This window comes from Ptychodera flava, chromosome 3 (assembly GCF_041260155.1).
Source record: "Ptychodera flava strain L36383 chromosome 3, AS_Pfla_20210202, whole genome shotgun sequence".
In the NCBI taxonomy this organism is placed as follows: domain Eukaryota; kingdom Metazoa; phylum Hemichordata; class Enteropneusta; family Ptychoderidae; genus Ptychodera; species Ptychodera flava.
This window is the reverse complement of record NC_091930.1, coordinates 36,154,042-36,167,045: the sequence shown is the minus strand read 5'-3', so window position 1 is coordinate 36,167,045 and position 13,004 is coordinate 36,154,042. Positions and strand designations below refer to the sequence as shown.

At 38.0% G+C, this 13,004-nt stretch overlaps 1 protein-coding gene across 1 annotated transcript; it reads left to right on the top strand.

Annotated features, from left to right (window-relative positions):
- Positions 1-2,129: 2,129 nt before the first annotated feature.
- On the top strand, positions 2,130-9,780 carry LOC139129912 (cocaine esterase-like). The gene is made up of 8 exons (XM_070695603.1): positions 2,130-2,519; positions 4,668-4,824; positions 5,356-5,433; positions 5,544-5,662; positions 6,565-6,738; positions 7,803-8,440; positions 8,838-9,025; positions 9,313-9,780. The coding sequence occupies exons 1-8, from the start codon at positions 2,157-2,159 to the stop codon at positions 9,387-9,389; spliced, it is 1,794 nt and encodes a 597-aa protein (XP_070551704.1). The 5' UTR covers positions 2,130-2,156; the 3' UTR covers positions 9,390-9,780.
- The last annotated feature ends 3,224 nt before the right edge of the window (positions 9,781-13,004 follow it).

The window sequence follows — 13,004 nt, the reverse complement described above, 5'->3', positions numbered from 1 at the left end:
GTCTCAACTATTCGTTTTTTTGTGTCTATCATATCTCGTGATTCGTTTCCTGATTTCCTGATTTTTGAAATACTCCTCTGGTCAATCGAGTGCATGGCTCACTTTATGTCTATGAGTAAGAAAAATTTAACCGTCTTAGTTGTTTGAAAAACGATAATTTTATTTTATCCCATTGGGTTTATAAAGGGATGGCGGCCATTGTGAATTTGAAATATCGGTAAACATTATTAGGCACTTTGTTTCTTATGTATCTACGTTTACATAGTGACCCCTTAAAAGTATTTCTAACTTAAGCTTGGTGAGAGAATGGTCGAATAACACATTTGAGTGAAGGTTTAAGTCATCTACTTTCATGGCGCATACTACATTAAATCGACACAAATCAACATGTTTAGTAACAGTGCAACGTAGAAGTATGTATAATATAATACTTCGAGTTTTCTAGCGCAAAGGCACACGATGTAAAGGCAGAAAGAAGGCGCACATTGAATATGGGCGACTCACTTCGGAGGCGCACTATGCAAGTTTCAGACTGTTTACATATCTTGTAGCACGCAAACTGCTAAAAGTGTCCAGGGAATAGAGCGTGATAAAATCCCATGTGCAATTATATTGACTCAAAATCTTAAAAAAGATCACTTATAGTCTCCTTATATCCAATCTCTGACAACTCAGACAGAATTGTCAAATATTTGATCAGTTGCAGAGTTCCCGTCTCCGTCTAAGCGAAACCTTCGACTTCGACTTTGATTTGCGCCAAAAGTATCGCGTATCGCGGCGTTTTTTCAGCCGTTCAGGAAATCTTTTTCATTTGACTAACTACTAGTAGCAACATAAAGGCCCGACTAGTTCCCTTTAAGTTAACGTTAAACTTTACGGTGAATGTACGTTTACAAGTTGTGGCTATGTTGGACATTTTAACATCAAGCAAAATAATTTCGGATTCAAGCTAGGTGATTTTAATGTTAATGGGTCAGAAATGCTAACTTTTGACGATTGATTTCGCTATTTTTGTTTTTAATGTCAAAGATAATTTCTTGCTTTTACCCCTAAAACATGTTGATATACTCAGTACTCACCTTGTCCACTCCGAGTCGACCTAAACATGAGTAAACTGTGTTGTTATTGTTGACATGTGAATTCTGGTCCGCACTACAATTCAAATGTAAACAATAACAGTGCATGTGGACGAGCTGAATAATGGGTATTTCAACATTCTTTTGGCAGTAGAATGATAACTTGCAATAGGCATACAAAATAAATATAATGAAAAAATCATCAAATGATTGCATTACTGGTCCCATAAACAGAAAAAAACGGTTAACTTGTGTCTAATCTAACTAATTTATACCACTCCGTGGTAAGCGTCATATTGTATGTTATTATTTTTACATGTACCTTTCATAATTGTATAACCACAAGAACAATACATATGTCACATGTCATCGATATTGGCCCAACATGGTTTTCTGCCGAGCTGGAAATTAAGGCGAAACTTCTTTCGCTCGCTCGCCGTTGGTTTTGAACGGGTTGAAATTTCTATTGGTGTTTGATTTCAGTCAAAGAGTCGCGACCCCAAAAAGTACGATCTGGGGTCTACTTCTCGACGAGAGTGGCCCAGGTATACCGATAGCTGTCCTTATCAGTGAATACTTCTCAAAAAATTGAACCCCTGTGTGAGTTAAAAGTAGTCGTATTGCCTAAGTGTTGATGACAAGTTCAAAAGTCCCAATGCTGACAGTACATGCTGCAAGACACCGATTGTTAAATCAAGGTGGCGGTCACCTCAAACTTCCGATAATGCATATGAAAAAATGTATGTGTCTGACATATATAATGGCCAATACAAAGTAAGTATTCTTTCAGACTATGTATTACTACCAGAGGCACTTGTGCATTTGTTTTGGAAACGCCCCGTTTCTCAAATTCTGTTTTTGTGTGTGTCGAAATATTTCAAGTTGCAACTGATTTATCCCCATGAATACTAGTACAGTCAATCGCGTGGTACCATTGTTTCTTACCGAATCACTGAGTCTCTGATTGGACACAATGAATGACTCACCTCTCTGAGGTCACGGATGTAAAGGTTACGCGAACTACCAACTGTATTATGACATCACGGTACTTCTTATTCGACATCGTCGAAGAGAGGTGACATGTCTACAATGGCTGTCGTACGAATCGCCGTGTATGTGGCTACGCTGCTTATCTGCGTTGCCGCCAACGATCCGATCGTAGAGGTTAAATCGGGAAAAGTCGCCCGCAGAGTGGTGGAGTTCGCGCACAAAGACGTTGAGGTCAAACGTACAGTGCACGTCTTTCAAGGCATACCCTACGCCGAACCACCGGTCGGCGGCCTGAGATTCCGAGCACCCGAGCCGAAAAGCTCTTGGCAAGGGGTTCGTGATGCTAAGGAACTTGGCAACGCCTGTATGCAACCTGTTAGTCCATTACTCCCGATGGAAGAACCAAAAAGCGAGGACTGCTTGTACTTGAACATATTTGCACCACAGACAGGGGTAAGTTCCTAACATATACCGGCCACTAAAAAGGAATAGAAGTACAAGGAATTCGACAAACTAAATATAGTTCTTTTTATTTGACATTTGACAACCTGACCTCTTCTCGATCTAACGTTGTATCACTGCTAAATAACCTTTCAACTCTGGAAAAGGGCAGGCCGTTTATGAGCTTTGTCTCCTACAAACTGACTGTGCACAACCAACAGGGGCGAACAATGGACTAAAATCACGTAAACAGTCATTGTCAAAAACCACTAATATGAGAACCAGTGATTGTAGACTGATAACCTTCATAAAGCCTGCCCCTTTTTTTGCTCACGTGATCACACACGTGAGCATATGTCGCAGCGATGTCTGTCTGTCTGTCTGTCTGTCTGTCTGTCTGTCTGTCTGTCTGTCTGTCTGTCAGTCTGTCTGTGCGCTCGATATCTCAAAAATGGCTCATCAGATCAGAATCAAATATGGTACATAGATTGAGTTTGCAAATGGCAAGAACTGATTAGTTTTTGATTTTAGAAAAACAGATATATATTGACAACTTGTGACGACTGTACATAATTTGATGACACTTGCTACAAATGTTGATCACACCAAGATATATCAGGTGTGAAAGATATTAAGGGATGACATAAAAGGTAACGGAAAATTTGCATATTTAATGAACTTTCCTAATTAGGGATATATATCTGATTTGACTTGATCAAAATTGACAAAACTTGGTATGTATATTGAAGATACTATGATTTAACATTATTGAAAGTCATTACAGCATTTTTACTTCTTCAAACTCTTAATTTGCATAATTAATGACTTTTGAAGTTAGGAATATTTATTTGAATTGACTTGACCAGTTTTACTTCAGCCAATTCCTTATTTCATATTTAATAAACTTTCCTAATTAGATATATATATCTGATTTGACTTGACCAAAGTTGATGAAAGTCACTATGTACATTGAAGATACTATGATATAACATTATTGAAAATCATTAAGCAGTTTTACTTCAGCCAATTTCTTATTTGCATATTTCATGAACTTCACTAATTAGGGATACATATCTGAATTGACTCGACCGAAGTTGATGAATCTTGCTACATATATTCAAGACACTATAAGACAACATTATTGAAAGGCATTAAACTTTTTTACTTCAGCCAATTCCTAAATTGAATATTTAATGAACTTTGCTAATTAGGGATATTTATCTTTATTTACTAGACCAAATTTGATGAAACTTGCTATGTACATTAAAGATACTACGATACAACATTGAAAGTCATTAAGCATTTTTACTTTAGCCAATTCCTTATTTGAAAATTTAATGAATTTTCCTAATTAAGGATATTTATCTGTCTTGACTAGACCAAAGCTGACGAATTGCTTTGTACATTTAAGATACTATGATACGATATTATTAAAGTAATTTAACATTGTTACTTGAGCTAATTCCTAATTTGCATATTTAATGAGAACGTTTCAGTCAATTCCTTATTTGCATATTTAAATGAACTTTCCTGATTTGGGATATATACTTGGATTTAGAATTTATCTGTGGTGAATATTATGTTGATCATAACACTTTCAATGATTTTGCAAACATATGGCAAAGGTTCACATTTACACATAACTGCAATATATAATGAAACACGTGAGCATTTTCAGTTCATATCTGGTTCAGTTATATGACAAGGGTGTGGCTTACTATAAATCGGGTGTGGCTTACTATAAAACGAGCTGAAAATATAAAACACCTGCCCTACTTTACACTTCTCTAATTTTGAGAATACCATATATTTTGGCAGATTTGTCTTTTGTTTTACAGTATTGACAGCAAAACAGGGGAACAGGAATAATACACTATTAGCATATAGTAAATGTCCTTCAAACGTATTGAAATGTGCCTTGCAGATCTCTTGGTTGTTATTCTTCGACTTTAAAAAATAAAAATAGATGACTACCGCTAAGGCTGAAAATTCTGCAACTCATAGTTCACGCAATTTCAATGACATTTGGAGTACGCCGACAGTTGTTATACCGGTTAGCGCTTTAAGAAGACGGCCAAAGTCCATAGAGAGTGTTTGACAGACGATGAAAAATATATCTAGGTTCAGTTTTACATCTTTTTAATATTTTTCCAACTGCAGGATGATAAACTACCTGTCATGGTATGGATCCATGGTGGCGGGCTCATCATCGGTTCTGGGGGAACTGAGTACAACGGCACGGCTCTGGCTGCCATAGGTGACGTCATCGTGGTGACAATTAATTATCGACTTGGACCCTTCGGATATTTGTCAACCGGCAAGTTCCATCTCAGAAACTAATATAATATGAAAAATGGCTAGCTGAAGGTGGTAGAATGCGCATGGTGGGCATATTCGGAATCTGAAACTAATTCAACATCGTTCTGGTCTACCACTAATGGGGTATCATTTTAAGCTCTTTGAGTAAAAATAGTTTAAACAGTCTTAATTTCTCGGAAGTCGAAAATTTTATTTTTCTCCGCAGAATTAATACAGAGATAGCGGCCATTTTAAAATTTAGAATAACGGTAAATTTGAGAATTTTTTTATCTAGTACTAAATTTTGCATGGTGTCTATTGAACTTTATTCTTGATTTGGTTAGAGAAGCGTTGAAAGTTTAATTGAGGTAAGTTTGAGCAAATCGAGGCGCATATTAGATTAATTTAAGCCGATACTGACAGGACTCTTCTTGAGGTTTGTAATATCGTGACATTGTGAGAGGTGTTTTTTGTTGTTTAATGTTTACAACATACAACCAACGAACAGTGACTCAGCATCCATTAAGTTTTATCTGTTTTCCCCTTACAGGTGATGGACGCGTCACCGGTAATTATGGTTTCCTCGATCAAGTATTGGCTTTGCAGTGGGTTCAAGACAACATAGCAGGTATCATAATCTCTCCCTTGAAATTCAATTATTTAAAGGATAAGAAATGGTGTTTCTAGATCCACTGATTCAAATGCTTTTTTTTTCTCGTCCTCTTTCTCGTTCTACAGCATTCGGGGGAGATGCCAAGAAAGTGACGATATTCGGCGAAAGTGCCGGAGGGATTAGTGTCGAATATCTTATGCTATCTCCTTTAACCGACGGTCTGTTTCTGCGTGCAGTAATGCAGGTAAAATTTGGCTCGAGATGAAGTTGATATACGCCGGTGTACTAGATCGGTCTCGAATCATACGGTCAGGGTATTGTAGTTGCCAGGAACAGTTTATAAATTGCCATAATAGCATCTATTCTTCAGAACTTGTGACACAACGATCAAGTTAATCTGTTATCTAGCTGGTCAGTATTGCATCGACCCGTTCGTGACTTTAACTTCTAAACGTCTCTCAGCATTGTGTCTCATCATTTTGCGTAAATGAAAGCGGTATTCCTCTATTTTCTCTAACATCTCCTGCAATTCATGTAAACACGATTTTTCAGAGGGACACTCTATACTTAAAGATGACAGCGGAGCTGATAGGGATATATAGCCAAACCAAGCTTTTAGAAGGCTACAATTATTTCCGAGGGTACTTTCTATCTGGAACAGTTATGGGTTTCATTACCAGAATATTTTGGAGAATAATGGCGAATTTGCGTTTCTTCCAAATAGCCTTTCCCGCAAAGTTCCACTACTAATTGCACACATAATTACGTATGAATTTCAACGCCATATGTTTGTATTACAATGGCACACGGAGCAATTTCTCTGAAAGACACCATACAACAAATATTACGACCGACTACAACAGTCCTAATGACCGTAATGTTTATAGTTTTTCCGAAGTTAATTCTTCGTTGTTTAAAGCTTCATCCCAATCCTAAACCTTTAGGTCTGCAGTTTTGTGTTAGCCTCCCGAAAAGTACATAGGTAACTGTGTTGATCTTGTTTTCTATTTTCGTCTATATCTCTCTTCACTATTTGAATCTCTCTCTCTCTCTCTCTCTCTCTCTCTCTCTCTCTCTCTCTCTCTCTCTCTCTCTCTCTCTCTCTCTCTCTCTCTCTCTCTCTCTCTCTCTCTCTCTCTCTCTCAGAGTGGTACATCGACCATGCCAGGGTTCTTCATTAGTGATAAAGCTAAGCAAAGCAAGATAGCACACGGCCTTGGTAAACTGGTCGATTGCGAGAAAGACACATCGGAGGAATTGATTCAGTGTTTACGTGGGGCGTCTGCTGAAGATCTTACGGAAGCGGGAAATTTGGAAAATGTAAGAATTGACGGTCTCTCTGTGTGTGTCTCTGTGTGTGTCTGTGTGTAATATGCTTTGCGACAAAATTGCCAATTCGTGGCGATTTTCAGATGCGCTGCGCTGATCTTTTGTCAGATCTCGATTTTCTCGTAGCCGAGATGGCAGCTTGTCTTGGTTTCATGCCTTGGTAAACCTGGAGTGTTTTAAAGGGAAGGTGGAGTAATTTTGAATTGTTTTGAGTCAACGACTTTATGAAATTAATTTGTACTTTGAATAAAACAAAACGTCTAGTGGTTACGAAGATTAAATTTATGTATTCAATGAATTGCACCTACCGTTTTTTGCTCATTTACGAAAACTAACACATATAACATCCTATGCCGTTTGATCTGATCTGTTAATGAGTTAATATGGTATGCCAGTAAGACAGGCCATAGTATAATGTGAAGTTAACCTTACATTGGTCAAACACGCAATTAAATACGGTCCAGGCATATATTTATAGCCGCACTTTTTAATCCCAGGTTCTCGCATAAGTGGAGTTCTCCTCCCTATCAAACACTTGGCCAGTACGATATTTGATTTCCATAACATTAATTACACAAACTGATCTCAACCTTTTGTCACCTTTTGCTAATCCAGCAAACGGAGTTTATACAAGCGTTTGATTGACCGTCGGTTCAAATCGCCAACGGTCATCGATTCCGCACCACAAACGCTCGAATTTCCTAAAAAAAATTGTCTTCCAGTCGCGTTAGACTTTAAATATAACCACAGAGTTCGATCGGCAGCAACTTCGCGCTGACCGCTTTGCAGTCTGTCTGCGTTTTTGCGGCCGGGGAAATCTAAAAAGTGGCATTTTCTGGAGCGTGTTTAGCCTGTTTAGTGTCCACTTACACAATGAACGCCTCAATAGCTTCGCGTCCTTATAAAGGGAGGCTCCACCTTTAAACGAGCGAAAATCAAATTTCCGCTGATTTACACTAATCTTAAAAACCTTTTCAATTTATTTCAAGTTGATTTAATACGCAACAGGACGTTATTATGAGTTACCTTTCCTTTATATTGGATTCTTTCCATAGGGAAAACTGGCCAATGTTACTGGAATAGCAGACCTTCTGATTCCATTTCCTCCAGTCGTTGACGGCAACTTCCTCACCGCATCACCCGAGGATCTCATTCGAGACCGTAGTTTTCCAAAGAGAGGCACCGATATTATGATCGGAACAATGGCTGACGAAGGAAGGGTATTCTTAAGCTTGCTTTTTCTCGATAAGGCCAATGACACGGAGGTCTTCATGAACAAAACCACTTATGAAGCGGTGTCCTCTACCTTTTTGGGAAGCGACAAAACCTCCAACCCATCCGTGGTCGACGCCATTAAGCTCATGTACGTCAACTGGGAGGACGCAGATTCGGAAGACGCCGATTACGTCGAAGCGTTAAGTCAGACGTACGGAGACTTGTACTTCGTGTGCCCCGCCGATTTGTCAGCACGTGCGCACTTCCAGGCTGGCTCCAACGTGTACCAGTATCAAATGACTCACATACCCGCCAAGTCACTCTTTAGGATGAAATGGTTGAAGGCTGGGCACGGAGAAGATGTCCCCTTCGTTTTCGGTTGGCATTTCGACATTGCGATGAACTGGAAAATGCCAGATGAGGAGGTCATGATGACCTTTAAGATCATGAAGTATTTGACAAACTTCGCTAAGACAGGGTTAAAAAAATGAAACAACAATTCATTTAAAAAAACCCCGATATCATGATGATTATAATCATGACTTTAATAGCGTAGGCTTCGAGTTCAGTGAGAGAAATTCTAAAATCAGTTGTAATATTAAACCATTAGATAATGGTACTTAAGCTCATGACTAAACTCCCCCTCTCAAAGTGGCAATTTTTAGGAATGAACTCTTTCCCAGTATTTCGTACACAAGCAAATGTTATCAATGAAGATCATTTCCCGTAGACTAACAAAATTAGTCAAACGTAAAAGGCAGACGTACACACATACATGGACACACACACCTGCCTACCTCCCTACCTACCTATACCTACACACATACATACCTTGTAAAATAGCATGTAGACATGAAATTTTGAACTGTTTTTAGAAACCCGAACTTATCCGATGGTGACGTAGAATTGTCGGAAGATGAGAAACAAACAGAATGGCCACTGTTTAAAGTACCCGGATTAAAGTACAAAGATCTGTCGCTAAAGATGGAAACCAAACGAGCTCTGAAAGCCAAGGAGTGTGCATTCTGGAATGATTTCATTCCAAAGCTGATGAAACATACAGGTAAGAGACACGCCTTTGCACAATCAAATGTTTGATCTAGTGTAGGGGTCGTTATATTTCCAGTATCGCTCTTTCAGACGACAAAGGGAGACTCGTTGAGTTGATAAAATTGAATACGGACAATGTTTTTAATGAAATATTTTAAACCTTAAGAAGTTCATGACTGAGAAAAGAAAATGATGTAGAGGAAATCTTACACCAATTGCTATCCAACGAACTTCATGTATTATTGTGGTTCTTTCAAGTTTTCCAAAATTTCGATAATCCCGTTGTGCTTTTCCTTGCAGAAGCTACACAAACATGTTCAAAGGAGGAGGAGAATGAAAAGTTGAAGTATAAAGAAGAAGAAAACAAGCAGCCATAGCGATGGTGTCAGAGCAGTCGTTGAAAAATAAGAGGGCAATAGCACGAAGTGCTAGTTCCCGGAATGAACATGTTCAGAGTATCCGGGGTGGGGGAATTATCCCAAGGGACACACTATTGAATGTTGAGATTGGAGGGTCAGCATACCGATAAGAGCATTGTTTTTCTTGCTCGAAACTTTTCCAAATTGCTCTGGCTTTTTCTGCTTTTTGCGTCATGCGTGCTACTCTTTGTCGGCAGTTGCAATTCTTTTTCGGTCGACTTTGACTTGTATGTTCTTTTTTATAAGTTGGCATGGCTACTAAAATGGTAGTTTTGCTTTTCAGATTGTTTTGGCATTTTGGACCATCCCTTTACAAAACCATAGGGTCCATCCCTAAATAATGCCAGATATGGACAAATAATTCTTTTAAATCCTTACATTGTAAATTTTGAAGATTTAAATATAAATTTTGTCCCACTATTCGGCATATGAGTGTGTCCTTTTTGCGATGCATATGCGCATGCGTTTCCTGATATTTGACTATTAGCATATAACAAATATTTCCACTAAAAGGTAAAGTACGCCTCGGAGACATACATTTAGTGTGTTAGGAGTTTATACACAAGAAAAGTCCATTGTATGACATCAGTTTGATCAAACTTACCAAACCTTAAACTCGAAACTTACTTCATTTTGGTTGTTTATCTGGACGAACTCAATTCTCGTGTAAAGTCCATTTTCTTAACTTCTTGTAATATTTGCCATGAAATACAGCGGAACGTCCCGTTAAACAACCGAGGTACTTTTTGAAACTTCTGTCAAGACGTCCCATCAGTCCGTGTTGGATCCTTCTTTTGACGCATCCTTTGGATGGCGAAAATTATTACATGCTAGAGGAAATAACATCTAAGGGTATATCTATGGGTATCACAAAACGTTTCAAGCGTTATGGTTATATCCACGAAAAACCCCCGAATTAAATGTTATGATTCGTGAAATGCTTACTGAGTTCACAGTTATTGACCGATATTACCTTCTAGACAGTAACTACACCTGACAGTGTCGGCAATGCCTCAATTTAAACAGTAAGTCTAGTTCCAGTATTGTTAACAGTTCCACGCAATATAACAGGGAATCCTGTAGAATGGGCTTTCCAATGCCAGCATCAGGACGAGTACTCTATAAGGTCAGGTAAATCTGATTGAAGAATAATCTAATTTATGCATGAAGTGGTTTGCTGACTGTTTGCCATAGAGTGCTGGTTATGTTATGACTATGTGTGTAGAATGTATGTTGGATGGAAATTTTAAGTACAAAGAAGAAGAAAACAAGCAGCCATAACGGTGCCGGGTCTTGTCAGAGCATCGCGCAGTCGCTATCAAATAAGAGTGAAATAGCACGAAGTACTTGTACCCGGAATGAACATGAGTAGGGTATTTGGGGAATTAGCCCAAGGACCACATCACTTAGTGTTTAGATAAAGTGATCAGCATGCTGAAAATCAAACTGGTTTACCCGATCCAAAATTTTCTAAATTACTCTGTTTTTTTCTACTTTTGTACATAGTGCGCACTATTCTTTGTCCATAATTGCAATTCTTAATTGGTCGACCTTGATGTCAATTTTCTATTTCATCTTTGGCATGGCTTATAACATTGAAGTTTTGCTTTTCAGACCCTTTTAGGTCCATTTTGCACCATCGCTTCTCAAAACCATGGAAACCATCACTAAATATTCAAGATAACGGACAAATAAGTTTTTTTATTTGCTGACGTTGTAATTTGTTTACGAATTAAATATAAACTCTTTCCCACTATTCGTTATATGTGTGTCTGTCATATCTTGTCATTCGTTTAATAATTTTGACCACTAGAATATTTCAAATCATTCTACCGCAATTTAAATTGCCCCTCGGGCACATATATTAGACTTTGTGTAATTTTTGAAATTCTCCCCTGGTCTACCTAGTGCATGGGTCACTTTGAACTTCTTTTGGTAAGAAATGTGTTCACTGTCTTAACCCTTTGAGTGCCATATTTTTTCCCTCCAAAATTTTAGTGCAACATTTTGTAAATGTTTGTATATTTTTCTGTAATTTTTGTAAAAGATTTGGACTGAATTGACATGATATCACATTGGCTTCAGTTTTTTGTCACAATTTCTGGGAAATGTGAAAGAAATTATTTGAGTTTCATTTTTAAAAGGTGACAAAATTGACCTTGGCGCTCAAAGGGTTAATTGCTCGAAAACCGATGATGCTCTTTTACCCCAATGAGTCTATACAAGGATGGCGACCATTTTGAATGTAAAATATCGGTAAAAGTTACTAGAGACTTTGTTACTCTACCAACTTTTACACAGTGACCCCTCCTTACCATTAGTTTTGACTTGGAGAGAGAATGGTTGAATAAATTCATTTGAGTGTGAATGTTTTAAGTCTTTTAATTTCATTGCGCACACAACATAAAATCAATACAAATAAATGTGTGTAGTTACAGTGCATTGTAGAAGTATACATACTATTACACTTCGAGTTTTCCCCCGCACAAGTACACGGTGTCAACGCAGAAAGGAGGCGCACATTGAATAAAGCCGGGGCGCACTTCAGAGGCGAACTATACCAGTTTCAGACTGCTTACTCACCTTGTAGCATGCAAACTGATAAAAATTGCCAAGGAATAGAGCGCGATAAATTCCTATGTGCAATTGTATCGACCCAAAATCGTAAACGGAAGATTAAAATGTCTGCTGAAGTCTGCAGGGTCACTAATCGTCTCCTTATATCAGTCTCTATCAGATTTGTCAGATCTTTAATCGATTGCAGAAGTCCCGTCTCCATCCGAGTGAAACCTTCCACATTTCCTAAAAACACGGTGGCATCGATGTTTGATTTCGGCCAAAAATACAGTAACTCTGTATATCGCGGCGTTTATTCAGCCAGTCAGGAAATCTTCGCCATTTGACTAATAAGCAGCAGCATATAGGCCAGACAAGATGCCTTCGTATTTTACCATAACTGCATGTGCGTTCACAAGCTGTGGCTATGTCGGGCATCATCAACATCAAGCAAAATGATTTTAGATTCAGGCTAAGTGATTTTAACGTTGAAGGGCAAGTACTGCTAACTTTTGAGGATTTTTTTCACCATTTTTGTTTTTAATGTCAACAATAACATCGTGATTTTATCCCTAAAACATGTTGATCCACAGCATTCACCTTTTCAATTCCGAGTCGACCTAAACATGAGTAAACTGTGTTTTTATTGTTGACAAGTGAATTCTCGTCCGGACTACAATTCAAATGAAAACAATAATAGTGCATTTACGCATGTTCATATTATGTTCACGAGCTAAATAATGGGTATTTCAACATTCTTTTGGCAGTAAAATAAAAACTTGAGATTAGCATAAACATAAAAATAATGAAAAAATCATCTCAAGCTTGAATTACAACAACAACTGGTTAACTTGTTTCTGTTCTAACTAATTTATGCCACTCCGTGCTAAGCCTCATATTGTACGTTATTATGTATCTTTCATATTTTTATGACCAAACAAAAACAATAAACATGTCACTTGTCATTTATATTGGCCCGACATGGTTTTTGGAATTTAAGCCAAACCTTATTTCACC